Below are 15,268 nucleotides of genomic sequence, written 5' to 3' on the forward strand. Positions count from 1 at the left end.
TATAACAGCTAACTTTTCATGTATGTTATTTAACTAACACAATAAATTCAATTAGAATTTACATCATACTGCATATTCAATAATATTCACCAGAAAGCCAGAGACAGGTTATATAGGATCACAAGTATTTCATCCAACGAATACACACAGGCTAAATGTATTCTAATTAAGTTTATGAGCATGCATTGTGACACTTCAAAACAGTTTATTTCAGTAACTCAGATTTCCAAAACAATTTCCACAGCAAACGTTATTAGTTGCATCACACTAATTGGAATTCACGATCATAAAAGACAATATCTCATTTTATACCACAGAAAAAGTTTAACTTCTACTTACATATGTTCCAATCAACCATAATTTTGTTAATCCGCTAAAATCTTTAAGTTCAAATCAGAATGGGACAGAACATATCACAAAACCCAGTCATACAAATTTAATCATCCAGTGCAGTTAACCTTGTTTAAATCTTTCTAACATTTCTATTTAGTCTTTTCCATATGCCTAGTAAACATCATGGTTTTATCACTTCATAACAACATACACAACATAAACTAGACCCTCAATAATCCCATATTCATCAACTAATGCAGCATAACATTTTCACACATGAAATAAAATTCTGAACTCAAAACTGACGAAGAATGCTGTACAGAACCACCAAATCCTATAGGTGCACCTAGGCCAGAATCACTAACAACAAACTGTCATTCAGCCAATCATTGTAATAAAATAAAAAAAAGGATTATCAAAGTCGAAACTACATACATCTAGTTAAAGATCGGAAACGTATGGATAAAATCTTAATAAAAGAATAGTGCATTAATCTATGGTTGAATAATAGAATGTCATATTAACATATGTTGTGTAATAATGCTTTGAAAATACAATGCTCTATCCTTTAATTATACTGATACTTGATAGTCTACTAGATTCCCAATCATAATTAAGTAATTAAAAAAAATTATATTTTATTGTTATAATCACATGTCTTTTTGCAAAATTGTCATCATAGTTTTCAATTAATGATAAATGATCAATGTCTCTTTATTTATCAATATTCTACATTTATATAAATTATTTAACAACTTTTTGCTAATGTATCCTAAATTTGAAAATCATTGTTGTGTCCGTGTACCGTCCTAATTCCATATTGAGTATATGTGATTCATAGAATAGAAGGAAGCAAGATGACTGCTATTTTAAATATTACATATAACCTAAAAAGTTGTGGTTTTTCTGCATCTACAACTACAAATTATGACCTCCATGATGCAAAGACACAATCTGACAATACCTTGATGTACTAAAAATGAAAAAAAAAAAAGGTGCCATGTAACTTTATAGTCTTCGAAAATTTCTGATACCTAGATGCTCATACAGTCTTTACAACAGCAACTGGGATCTTCGACATTCCTTTTCTTTTTTTCTATTTTCTAGTTCATAGGTCAGTAAGTTGGTGTATAACTAATATTAAGGAAAGTTTAGATATGGGAATGTCGTATACAAATTTAATTCCTTCTGTTGTTAATTCTGCAGCTTGAACTTAACTGCATTCATGTTCTAAATTTTTGCCTTCTGATTTTATATTCCAACAATTATATGCTACGTTAAATGAGCCAATCATATCACGCCTCTAGTTTCTAAATGAGTTTCCCATCTAGGACAAAACAGGTTTTGTAAAAGCATTGATTCCCTATATATTGTCTATATTATTGTGAAGTTCATGCGCTGTTCTTGTTCCAGGTGGATTTGATCTACCAATGGAGGAATTTGATATAGTAATACTCTTTTTCCTTATAGCACCATATCTTACGCATGCATATAATGTGACAATGCAGTGAAAGAATTCGTGCTTTGTTGACAAGTGCTGCATATATTCATTTAAAGCATCTTCACTTTTCCAAGCACACCAGGAACCTCTCACCAGCAAGCAGGTCTATTTTACTATCTGGTCCAGCAGGTATAGTATGATAGAATTTAACATTAACGTTGTTCTGCTGAATTTTGTTTTTTAATTCCAGATTGGTTTGACTAAGGCTATTTATGTATAAATTTTGAAGAATCTTACCAGCAAGCCCTTGCCAGAGCTTTAGCTCATTGCTTTGAATCAAAGTTGCTGTTGTTAGATATTACTGACTTCTCTGTGAAGGTAATTTCTCATTGCTTCCCATTTTATTAGCTTTAGCTGGTCATTTACATATATTCTTACTTCATATGTTTTTCCCTTGAACAGTTGCAGAATAAATTTGGATGTTCCCGAAAGATACAGGTAAGTTCACCTTGCTTAGTTCTCTGTCATTCTTAACATGATGAAATTGCAACTTGCTAGCTTCATTTTATATTTATATAATTTGTAGTTCATAGTGATATTTTCTTGACTTATTTGCTTCTCTTTCCGTAGTCGTTGAAAAGGTCAATATCGGAGGCAACCTTGGAGCGAATGTCTGGTTTGTTTGGTTCTTTTTCGATGCTTTCTTCACAAGGAGAAACAAGAGGTACTAAGGAAATAAAAGTCAATGTTTAAAGTATGAATTGTTTTATTCTATAATTACCTTTTTTAGATAGAGTTTGGTAGTTGAAGACTTGAAGATATGGAAGATTTTACAATGCATGAATTGCTTTGACATATGGTAATAGGTTTTTCTTCTAACGTTATTATAACGAACAGTGATCATAGTTCAGACATTGCAAATGGATGTGGAGACTCCATATTATCTCTTCTCATTTTTTTAAATACCTGTATTTGCCGTAATACTTACGTTGCTAACTTAATATATATAACTATTGCATCATTGATTTTGATTGGTACTTTTTTTTGAAGGAATTGTGCGTCAACAAAGCAGTGCTGCTGAAAGTTTCAATCCTCCAAAGCTTAGGAGGAATGCTTCTGCTGCATCTGATATAAGTAGCACTGCTTCCCACGGTGGTCCAACACTTCCAGGTTATACTTTAGAAATATAGTTTACCTTATTAAGCAATAATGAAGATGCTAATCCAGCTAAAAGATTAATGTGAACATCTACTTTGAATTCAGTTGTGTACTCCGTAAGCTTCTTTTTAACACACTGCTGTATATAATAAATCAACCTGTCAATCTGTTTGTTCACCTGCGAAGATGAAGGGGACAGATACTATTTCCAAGGATGTTTATAGAAGTTTTGAATGAGTGCTAACAAGAACTAATCTGATATATGAATATCCATGTTATAAATTCATGATTATTCTGCAAACTTTGGTAGGAAAATAGTTTTATCTATAAATTTCTTCTTTTAAATAATTGAAAACGTCATGCAGCTAAATGCTTGATTCATTGTATTGTTGTCACTAATGCATGAAATATCAATTTTCTCCTCCCACATTTTGCTCACTTCATTGAATTATGATTTCAGCACGTTTGAAGCGCACAAGTAGCTTGTGTTTTGATGAGAAGCTCTTTGTGCAGGCACTTTACAAGGTGATTTAATTACTGAAAGTTCATTTTAAAACTGTGTCTAGTGACAACCTTTATAGGCAACATTTACATAAGACGAGAGTCATATATCACGAATTTTCATTACATAGAGTTTTCACTCTAATAACAAGATCGTTTTCATTTTTTCAGCTTTTGGTTTCTATCACAGAAACTAGTTCCATCATTTTATACATAAGGGATGTTGAGAAGCTCGTTCTTCAATCAAGGTTATATAATTTACTACAAAAAATGATAAAGAAACTATCAGGCTCGGTGTTGATACTTGGGTCCCAGATATTAGATTCAGATGACGATTGCAAAGAAGTTGATGAAAGGCTCACTGCGCTATTCCCCTACAACATTGAAATCAAAGCTCCTGAAGATGAAACTCATTCTGGAAATTGGAAAGGATCACTGGAAGAGGATATGAAAGCTATTCAGTTCCAAGATAACAGAAACCACATTGCTGAAGTACTGGCAGCAAATGACATTGAATGTGATGACTTGAACGCAATCTGCCATTCAGATACTATCGTACTCAGCAATTATATTAAAGAAATTGTAGTATCTGCAATATCTTACCATTTGATGCATACCAAGGATCCAGATTACAGAAATGGAAAGCTAGTTATATCAGCCAATAGGTAAATATCTTGTCAAATGACTGTAAGCACTTGATTAAATGAAATTGTTTTGCAGTATCTGATCTTGGATGTGGCAGTTTGTCCCATGGATTGAGTCTGTTCCAGGAAGGCAAGAGTAGTGGGAATCTGAAGACTAATGAATCTAACAAGGTATGCTTGTTTACAGTTATTTATAGCAGCAGGAATAGCAAGAAAATCTAAGGAAAAAATAATGATAGATAGTGAGTACCATTGTATATATTCAGTTTTTTTTTTAATTGTCGTATTTCTCTGTAACATTAGGAAAATGCTGGAGAAGATGTTGCTGGTGCAAAGAATGAAGTTAAGAGTGACAATCAAGCACCTGAAAACAAGAATGAGACAGAGAAATCCATCCCGGTAACAAAGAAAGAAGGTGAAAATCCCACACCTTCAAAGGCGGTAAGATCAATTTTCTGAGCACCTTAAGCTGAAAAAAACTTCTCACCTTATCAAATCCTACACATTTAACATGGACAATTGATGGTTTGAACATGGACAATTGATACACTATAATCAACAATTTACTAGTCATCTAGATGGAGGCTGGTTATCTAACTTCTAAAAATAGTTTCTTCTTCAAGTCTATTTTTTTTTTATTCCCTATCCGATTTTGTGTTCTTATATACTAATTGTTTGTTTGCAGGAAGTTCCTGACAACGAGTTTGAGAAGCGCATAAGACCTGAGGTTATCCCAGCAAATGAAATAGGGGTTACATTTGCAGATATTGGTGCATTGGATGAGATCAAAGAATCACTTCAAGAGCTGGTAATGCTTCCCCTTAGAAGGCCTGACCTCTTCAAAGGCGGGCTTCTAAAGCCGTGTAGAGGTATATTGCTTTTTGGGCCTCCTGGTACTGGGAAAACAATGCTAGCAAAAGCCATTGCAAATGAAGCTGGTGCAAGTTTCATTAATGTCTCAATGTCCACTATTACATCAAAATGGTTTGGAGAAGATGAAAAGAATGTCCGAGCTCTATTCACACTGGCAGCTAAGGTTGCCCCAACAATCATCTTTGTTGATGAGGTCGACAGCATGCTTGGACAGAGGACTAGAGTAGGAGAGCATGAGGCCATGAGGAAGATAAAAAATGAGTTCATGACACACTGGGATGGGCTATTAACAGGACCTAATGAGCAAATTTTGGTTCTTGCTGCAACCAACAGACCATTTGACCTTGATGAAGCTATCATAAGACGGTTTGAGCGCAGGTAGGACACCCCTTTTGCCTAATTGTTTGCATGATCATCTGTTTTTGTTTTGCTTCCATTCGGACAATGAGTGCATTTGCTTTGTTACTATGATGAACAAATGTGTGATCTTAAGAAAAGAAAATTGGTAACATGTGGTTATTAATCTATTTCCTTCTGAGACTACCTTATGGCTACCTTAGAAGGCAGATCTTTCTGTAGCTTTTAGCTGCACTTTCTTCCTCTTTGGCATTTAAATTGTTCACCAAATTGATCTCGTCACATTTCTTTTAAGGACACTGTAAAATCCAATGTTTGTTTTTGACTGTATAATATCAATATTCTTTGCTTTTCAGTTCAATTAGTGTTGGCAATTTTTGAATGCAATATCTATATACCTTTCTGTCATTGAGCAGGGTCCTGGTTGGTCTTCCATCTGCTGAGAACAGGGAGAAGATCTTGAAGACTCTTCTGGCCAAAGAAAAACATGAAAACTTAGACTTCAAAGAGCTGGCAACCATGACAGAAGGATATACTGGAAGTGATCTTAAGGTGAGTCTTGGTAGTGCTTACTGGTTTGATTTTTTTTCTGGTTACAATCTGTTGGATAAACATAAATGGGTCCCACACCCTAAATTAAGGGTCAATGTTTTCCCATGTTTTGCTCCATGTTTTCCTCCATGTTTTGCTCAATGTTTTTCAGCTTTGTTGTTTTGGTATTTTGTGTGAAGCCCTTCTATAAAAGGGTAGAAGCAAAGAAGTGAAGATACACCAACTCAGAGAAGCAAAAACACAAACCATCGTGAGAGAAGTGAAGCCACGGTGAGGAAGAGAAAAATAGAGAGTCTATTTTGTGAGTGTGTGACATAGAGAGAGTTTTGTATACCATCCGAGAGGGTGAGATTAATTGAGAGATCCTCAGAGAGTGAGAGAAACACTGTAATCCTACTTTCATAGTGGAGATATTTTTCTGGACTAGGTCCCGTGGTTTTTTCCGAGAGAATTTTCCACGTTAAAATTTCCAGTGTTAATTTTCTCTTTTCCTACGCTTTTAATTTTTACGCTTCCGCATAGTGCCCATTTTGGGGTTCACGGAGGAGGGAACAAGTACCGCTATTTCCCAACACAATCTATTGATGTTAATGACTATGAACAGAACTTGTGCATCACTGCGGCTTATCGACCTGTTAGAGAGCTAATACAGCGGGAGAGAGTAAAAGAAATGGTAGTTATTAAACAACTTTCACTATTCTAAGATTAACGTCTCTATCCAATTCAAGACGAAGATTTAACTAAATATCAACTGCATCATATTTTAGGAAAAGAAAAGAGAGGCTGAAGGCCAAAACTCTGAGGATGTTTCAAACAACAAAGATAACGAAGACCAAGAAATTACCCTCAGGCCTTTAAATATGGAAGACATGAAGCAGGCCAAGAGTCAGGTAGGGTGAACTCAATTTTTTTCACTCAAATGGCTTGAGAGTACTAGATTTGGGAATCTATACAATGCTACATGAAGTATTTAAAATTGAATTTCTTAAAATCTAGGAATTAAAAACAGTAGTTCAATTGATGTGATTATAGATATCTACCACTACATAGTCATTAATCCATTTTTAAGACTTAAAATCGTAACTTGTACATCTAACTAAGGATAGAATACTTACAATGTCACAGAAGTGGAAGAAGAAAACTGTGTTAAATTATGTATAATAGTTTTTTTCTATGTACATGAGCTTACAAATATTTGAGTAAACACAGGTGGCTGCAAGTTTTGCATCAGAAGGATCCGTAATGAATGAGTTGAAGCAGTGGAATGATTTATATGGAGAAGGAGGTTCAAGGAAGAAGCAACAACTCACTTACTTCCTTTAGATTGGAGAATGCTACTTATATTTTGAATTTGTCACCATTCATCCTCAATCATACATTTCAACAAAGGAAGCAGACTTCAAAAGAGATGTTGAAATCAAAATGAAGCATGGTCATATTTCTCACTATACCCCAAATGTTACACTTCTTATGATTCCCAGAAAAGCACAAGTCCTTGCACACGTGTATTCTCTAAAGAATGTGTTGATCATCATGTATTGTGTTGATGAGAGGGTTCTCAAGTTTCGTTTGGGTTTTTCTACAAACAAATGAAGAGCTGTTTTAGGGAATATATGTTTTGTCATGAACGGTTTTGGAAGATGCAATGGCTTTGTAGGAATAGGAATATTTTACACCAAACCTTTTAGGTATGCTGTATCATATATGATCAGAATTTTAAGACATTAGAATTTTGTAAATTGGTTGTGAAACTGTATTGCTCATACGGTTTGGTTCAATTATTTATGTGAATTGTGTCTCAGTGAATGTTTCATATTTACGTGAATTGTCTATGGGAATTCTGGGATGAAGTCACAAAAATGATAGAAACTATTACTATACTCTTAGTATACTACATTAGAAATGATTGTCCTTTCTTCCTAAAGATTTGAATGTATAAAGATAAAATTCATTAAAGTTATTTGTTGTAACTTTCTCCTTAAAGATTTAAATATATAAAGATGTTTCAGTTTATGGAATTGAGGTTATAAATCTTTTAAGTTCTCTTCGTCTAACTATTTGTCTTGATACCATTTGTCGTTCACTTTGTTTGATTGTACTGGGATGTTACTGTTAACACTTCTTAGTGTTTGAAGGAATGCAGCAGAGAAATGTAGTAAAGTATATGTGACACGAGAAGGAGAGAAAACGAACATTCTTTTCTCATTAATAAACAAAGTATATATGTACAACACACCTCTCTAAAACTAAACTCTCTAAAGATTTAATTTCAAGAGAATCCATCAACTTCTCAAACCTGTTTTGCCTTAAAGCCTTGGTAAAAATGTCTGCAACCTGTTCTTCTGTGGACAGTGCACCAACTCCATCTTCCTTTTGCTAACTTGATCTCTTAGATAGTGAAACTTGGTCTCTATATACTTGCTTCTACCGTGAGAGACATGGTTTTTTGATAAGTTGATTGCTAATCTGTTGTCCACCAATAACTATATTGACTTACTGTATTCGATTTTCAATTCATCTAGAATCACTTCAAGCCATGCACATTGGCAGGCAGTCTCTGTAGAGGCTATGTATTCCGCTTCATAGGATGAGAGTGCAAAAACATTCTGCTTCTTTGAGCAACAAGAAATTGATGCCCCCATACACTTAAACAAGTAACCATAAGTGCTCTTCCTATCCACCTGAGTTGGAATGGACAGGGAATGGACTGGGCTCCTCATAAGGTTGGGGAGTAGTGTCCTACTTCATCATGGGAAGCTCCTTGGAGGAATTCGCTCGTTTGGTGGACTTATTTAGGGCAACATTAGACGTTGAACATTTCAAGCTTGTCGTGTGCAAGAGGAATGTGCAGCTCTTCCACAGAAAGGAGGGTGTTGCGCAGGATTTCTTTTACACATATATTTAAGGATCGGCTCATCCAATTGCCCTTTAGCGAATTTTAGATGGGCAACTTGAGGGAGTTAAACATGGCTCCCACCCAACTGCACTCGAACAGGTAAGCCTTCATGCAGGTATTCGAAATGATATGCAAAGCCTTGGACACTACTCTCACCCCCTTGCTTTCTCTTCCTCTTCCGAACTCGACCGCGTGCTAATAGGGCTTGGGTATCCCTCATATCTTAAAAAGGGAAGTGGTTGCTCACATTTTTCCATGCTTTCTTTAAAGGATTTAAAACTAATTACTTAAAGATAGTAATAAAGGAAGTTGGTCGATCAAAGTATTACATGGATAATGGCCGACAAAAACTTACATTCTATTGGATTGAGAACCCAAGGAGGTTGATTTTGTGGGCGAAGTCCATGATGACGCCCAAAGAGCCAGAGGTAGTCAGCCTGATCAACCAATTACCCTGTCGCCTCTCCTCCCGAAGTCTCATTTGTTTCATTGTCTCTGACGCACTCTATAATAGAGTTCACTTAGAAAGTTTCTTGTCGGTCGAGTGTCGGGAGTTCACCAAAAATGTTCCCCAAACTCACTAAGAATGTTCCTTGTCGATCGATCGAGTGATGGGAGTTCACTAACAACGTTCCCCAAACTCGTTTTTACGATGCGACAAGAGTTCACTAAGAACACTCCTTACTAATCAGTTGAGTATTGAGAGTATACTAAGAAAGTTCCCCAAACTCGGTTTTGCGATATAACAAGAGTTCACAAAGAGCGTTTCTTGTTAATCGGTTTAGAAGTCGGGGTTCACCAGGAACGTTCCCTAAATTTGGTTTTGCAATGCAACAAAAAGTTCACTAAGAACATTCCTTTTCGATTGATTGAGTAGTAGGATTTCACTAAGAATGTTTTCCAAACTCGCCTTTGCGATGCAACAAGAGTTCACTAAGAACGTTCCTTGCCGATTGATTTAGAGGTTGTTGGGAATTCATTGAGAATGTTTCCCAACCAACCTTTGTCGGATGAGCTTGACTCGATCATTTGGACATGAAAGAATAGTTGGAAATCCTGATTTTATTGATTAGCATAAAAGAGATTACATGTAGAATTTCAACTAAAATAAAATTTGATGTGGAAGCGTTCCACATGTTAGGGATTATTATGTCATCCAGATATGTCAATCGGTAAACTCCATTCTTAAGATCTTCAACAACTCTAAATTATTCCTCCCAATTTGTTCCCAGCTTTCCATAGGCGAGTTTCTTATGAGCTTTACATGTCTTTCTCTGTACCAAGTCCCCTTCATGAAAGTTCCTTGACTTTACTTTAGTGTTGTACCTTCTTGCAATTACTTGTTTATACGCCTCTGACCACACGACTACTGCCTATCTTCTTTCGTGTATGGTGTCTGACTCTGTTCTCAATTCAACTTCGTTGACATCCATGTCTTTTAATCAGCGCTTAAGAAAAGTCTCTCTCAGTTCAACCAGGAGCATGGCATCAATACCATATGTGAGGTTGAAGGGTGTTTTTCTCGTAGTACCGTTCGGTGACTAGTGGTATCCATACATGTCCTTTGGGAGTTCATCTACCCAAGCTCCCTTAGCATCCCTCAAACTACATTTGAGCTCGACCACGATGGTTTTGTTGACAACTTCAACTTGATCGTTTGTTTAGGGGTGCTCCATCAAACTTGTCACATGTTTGATGCCTAAGTTTTTGTAAAACTTAACTAACTTATTGTCGATGAATTGTTGGCCATTATCAGTAATAATCGTGCAGGGAGATCCAAAGAACATATAAGTTTCCACATGAACTTTTGCACTTGTTGCACCGTTATTGTTGTTAAAGGTTTCGCCTCCACCCATTTGATGAAATAGTCTATGGCCATAAGGAAAAACTTCTTTTACGCCCAACCAACCGGAAAGGGACCCACGATGTCCATTCGCCACTAAGAAAACAACCACAACAAGATGATGTTATGCAGCTCGGATGAGGGCACCTTGATGTTGTTTCCATGCACTTGGAAACTCTTTCAACTTTGGACAAAGGTTTTGCAATCTTCATCCATTGTTGGCTAGTAATACCTAACTCGTAGGGCTCAAGACTTCAGCGTTTGTTGCCTAGTATGTAAATCGCACACACCGTTGTGGAGTTCATTCAGCACGTACTCAGCTTCTTTGAAAGATACACACTTCAAAAGAGGGGTGGAGAAGCCCCTCTTATAAAGGTCATCTCCTACAAAAACATATCGAACGATCTTCTTGCTTTCGGCAAAATCAAACCATTTCCCACTGTCTTGCTTCTTCATAAGTAGCTTGATCTCCTCCCTCTGGTCTTTGCTTCTGGTTGATGAGGTGGATAGACACTCCACAAAGGGTTTGACAAACAATTTTCTAATTATGGTAGACATAGAGCCCTTCTCCCTTCTAATCGCTAGCTTAGATAGTATGTCCACCCGAGTGTTCTCCTCGTGCGGGATATGCTTGATGTCTGCCTTCTCAAAGGCATCTATTAGCGTTGTCGCTTTATGAAAATACTGGAGAAGATGATCGTTTTTAATTTAGAATTCCTTACTCATCTGCCCAACCACGAGTTGTCAACCTGTTTGACATTCTACCCATCGATCACCTAAATCCTTTGCATGGGATATTCCTGCCACCAAGGCCTCATACTCAGTCTGATTATTGGACACTTTGAATTTGAACACCAGAAAGTGTTTGATCAGTTCTTCCAATATGATTCCAGCTCATCCACCTCTTTTATCCAAAGACCCATCTACAAAAAGCTTTCATGAATGAACCTGGAGTAGCTCTGCAACGAAGTCCACAAGATGTTGCCCATTCACCGAACCACGTGGCTCGTACTGAAGACCGAACTCTGACAACTCCACTGACCAACTAACTATCCTTCCTGTTAGATCAGGTTTCTTTAGAATCTTGGTGACCGGATGGTCAGTTCGGACGACCACCTAATGATTTTGGAAGTATGCCCTTAGTCAACGAGCGACAGTGAGCAACACCAAGGCTACCTTCTCGATCTATTAATAACGCGTCTCCGAGTCCTACAAAATACGACTTATTAAATAAATCAATTTTAGTTTCAAAGCCTCTTGGAAGAGGGTCACTCTGATCGATCCTTCATACACGGTTAGGTAAAGTTATAGCTCTTTGCCCTAAGCTAGTCGGGCCATGACAAGTGGATTGGCCAAGATAACCTTCACATCCGCTAATGCGACTTCGCACTGCTTGTCTAATTTAACGGTGGTGTTCTACTTCATTACCTTCAAAATTGGTCATATCCTTTTGACCAATTTAGGGATGAATCGGATTAAAGAAGTCAAACGATCCTATCCTTCAGGTTTTGGGGGCTACTCATTTCCATGATAGCGTGCATTTATCAGGGTTGACTTCAATGTCTTGTGAGCATGAAACTGAAGAATTTACCTACATATCCTTGTTAAACGTGCACTTAATGGGGTTCAAACATTTGATTAAAAATCTTCTCCAAATATTTGACGTACCACCATGAAAAAAATGTTAAAATGAATTACTTTGGAATTAATATTTAGTTTATTTTTGGTTTGTTATAAAATTTTTATAATTAAATTAAAATGAAAATTAATTTAGAAGTTGAAATTTTATATTGAATTATTTGAAAGATATTAATATATAATAAAAATATAATTTAGATTAAAAATACATCGATATTAAGTTTTAATTAAACAATTTAACATGTAAAATTAGTAATTTTCTCAGTTTATCAAATTAGAAACTTTAGTTAACTTGTTAAGAACTTAAAAGAGGTTTATATGAGGTTTATATGGTTAAGTTTGCTTGTATTATATATATTAAAACATAAAAAAAAAAAGTCAAAATAATAGTCCATTAAGTCATTCTTTTATTGGATAAATTTCGATCCATTGTGAGTATGACGAATAAATTGCGATGACAATAAAATATTATTTATTGAGGAGAAAATTTGACACCTCATTGGAATGATATTTAAAATTGCAGATGAATTTATGAAATTAAAATTTGAATATAACTTTAACAGTAAAATGAATTAAGAAATTTAATAGTTGATATTGATTATTTAACAAATGATAAATTAAATTCAAGGGGTTTTTTTATAAATTTTTCACTTATAATCTATTGTCACTTTCATGTAATTGAAACCACTTTACTCTATTTGAGGTAAAGTTTTACTAAAATAATTCACATTAAATTAATTAACATATGAACCCTTTTAATTACATAGAAGAGATCAAGACAGAAAGGAACAAATCCATATCATCAATAAGAACCCATTACAAAATAAAAATGCAGAAAAAATAATTTGTTTTAAAAGAAAATAAATGTGTAGAAAAACCTTCCTCAGTTCTGTCTGCTCTGTTCTTTGATTTCCTTTCTACATTGCTACCCTTTCAACCACATTTCTATTTTTCCACATGCTACTTCACAATCATAATCCAGATTTTTAGAGATGAGCCAAAATGGGAGGCGATGAACAAAAACAAGAAGAGACTGAAAAAAAAATATACTAAAGATTTTTAATTGTTTTACTATTCTTAGACATTAATTATTATCTTAGTAATATTCTTATTTATTAGCATCTCAATTCAAAATGTTGTAATTTACAATTATATCCTTACTCTTTTAATAGGATTTTTTTTGTCTATTAAAACAATGAATCTAGGCATAATTGTTATTTTCTAAAGAAAGATGATAATAAACAGTGAATGCCATGTTAACATTCGATATTTTTTATTCATTTATTTATTTTAGCTAAATAATATCTTGAAAATCAACAACGATCGTTATAATATATTAATATAAAAAGTAGGGCTAAATATGTTTTTAGTCCCTAAATTATTGGTCGTTTCTGGTTTTCGTCCCTCTTTCAAAGTAAGGTACAATGTGGTCCTCATTCTTTTTGAAACGTTCGTTTTAGTCCTCGTAATTTTGGTTTTAGTCCTCATTTGTTGCTAAATGAGGACCAAATTTTTAAACAGTGTTTAATTTTCGAGGACTAAAACAAACGTTTCGAAAAGAATGAGGACCAAATTGTACTTTACTTTGAAACAGGGACGAAAACCAGAAACGCCCAATAGTTTAGGGACTAAAAACATATTTAACCCTAAAAAGTTTTTGCGTGTTACGTCTATACGAATTTTGGTTTTAGATTTTTTTTTTCATCTTCAACGTTATGATTTTCACTTGGTCTCTACTAAAAAAATCACTTATTTTCTGAAATTTTATTTAAATTATTTTTTATATGTTTTTTTGCTAAGTTATTTCTAAAATATTTATGGATTTTTTTATTAAAATATTTAAAAACTTTATTTTTGTTCATGAAATTCTTTATCACATAAAACATGTTTGCTCTTATATGGATATTTCAAGTCAACAAAGTTAATCTAACAAGCAAGATGAACTGAAAATAAAAATTAGAAATATAAAATAAGGATTAAAAGAAAACTTTGAATATACTTTGAGACAAACAAATTTAAATCTGAAATCTTTGAATTATTCCTTGTGTTTTTGTATTTTTTTTACAATTTTAATTTGATTGATAAATTTGTTTACGTTAAAATAATTTTAAAATAAAAACACTAAAGTGATGGAAACCTAACTAGGGAAGCCATTCAAAGAAGTAGCAACTCAAGCTAAGACCAAGAAAGAGAAGTTGAAAAAGGACTTTTAAAGGCTTTTTTGAGTTTCTTTCTATAAGTCTTAGAAAGATTATCTTTTAATATGTTCATATGTTGTTTTGTAGGATCTAAATAAAGCTTGGAGACCATGGTTGAGCCATCCAAGAAGCTAAATAAGTCAATAAAAGCAAAGGATCTAAAAAAGGGAGAAAATGAAGTTGCTTACGGATTGAACAGTTTAGCTTCTGGAATGGAAACAAAAAGCTTTTTGGCTTCTGGGTTGAAGCTCGCGCCGAACCCAAACCCTGCGTGGCCCAGCGTTTGCGAGTGGGTTTCTTCCATGTGACTTGGCTGACTTAGAATGCAGCATGGATCTTGCTTGTTCGAATAAAGAGTGCCTTCTACACTAAATAATTTGAATTTAGGAGGGAATTTGGGTCAGAAACATGACTCATCTTCACCTATAAATAAGAGAGTCATGCCTATGTAAAACTTCACTTTTGAGCTTAGTGTATGTTGTTGAAATTGTTTTCCAGCCCTATTGCTCTTAAGTCACTCTTGATTTTCGACTTCTTCAGCCTTCCTCTAGCTTCCTTCCTCCGTAGGAAGGCCCTCTGAGCTGTGATGCCTCACCCACACACTTCTCTTCACCTTAAACACTTCAAACACCTCATTATCTTCACTATTCTGCTACACCTACCTCCATTGTTGTACTTCTCTGGTTTGGAGCTTCTGCTTGCGTGAATCCAGCTGGGAGTAGTTTCCATCAAGTGGTATCAGAGCTTAGGTCGTCCACGCACAAGGAGCTAAGCTATTTCCTCCATTTTCTATTTCATTTCTGCATTCTGTTATGCTTTCTGTTTCAGATTTCC

The 15,268-nt window shown here is 34.9% G+C and overlaps 1 protein-coding gene and 1 long non-coding RNA gene across 2 annotated transcripts; both read left to right on the forward strand.

Moving 5' to 3' along the window:
- Window positions 1–1,626: 1,626 nt before the first annotated feature.
- Window positions 1,627–2,408, forward strand: LOC148199544 (uncharacterized). The gene is made up of 3 exons (XR_015786093.1): window positions 1,627–1,963; window positions 2,064–2,152; window positions 2,237–2,408. It is a non-coding gene; the product is annotated as an uncharacterized LOC148199544 (long non-coding RNA).
- Window position 2,409: 1 nt separating this feature from the next.
- Window positions 2,410–7,678, forward strand: LOC148199545 (uncharacterized). The gene is made up of 10 exons (XM_088113634.1): window positions 2,410–2,498; window positions 2,825–2,944; window positions 3,393–3,457; window positions 3,605–4,098; window positions 4,176–4,248; window positions 4,381–4,518; window positions 4,763–5,328; window positions 5,724–5,859; window positions 6,464–6,749; window positions 7,069–7,678. The coding sequence occupies exons 1-9, from the start codon at window positions 2,444–2,446 to the stop codon at window positions 6,560–6,562; spliced, it is 1,746 nt and encodes a 581-aa protein (XP_087969760.1). The 5' UTR covers window positions 2,410–2,443; the 3' UTR covers window positions 6,563–6,749; window positions 7,069–7,678.
- The last annotated feature ends 7,590 nt before the right edge of the window (window positions 7,679–15,268 follow it).

The sequence above is a fragment of the Vigna umbellata genome, chromosome 4 (genome assembly GCF_029865625.1).
Source record: "Vigna umbellata cultivar VRB3 chromosome 4, Vumbellata_1.0, whole genome shotgun sequence".
NCBI lineage: Eukaryota > Viridiplantae > Streptophyta > Magnoliopsida > Fabales > Fabaceae > Vigna > Vigna umbellata.

Excerpts from the sequence above, each read along its gene's own strand:
- LOC148199545 (XM_088113634.1), top strand. The coding sequence starts at position 2,444 with ATGTCTGGTTTGTTTGGTTCTTTTTCGATGCTTTCTTCACAAGGAGAA. Across the intron at positions 4,099-4,175 it reads CTAGTTATATCAGCCAATAG|TTTGTCCCATGGATTGAGTC; the intron begins GTAAATATCTTG and ends TGGATGTGGCAG. Across the intron at positions 5,860-6,463 it reads ATACTGGAAGTGATCTTAAG|AACTTGTGCATCACTGCGGC; the intron begins GTGAGTCTTGGT and ends GACTATGAACAG.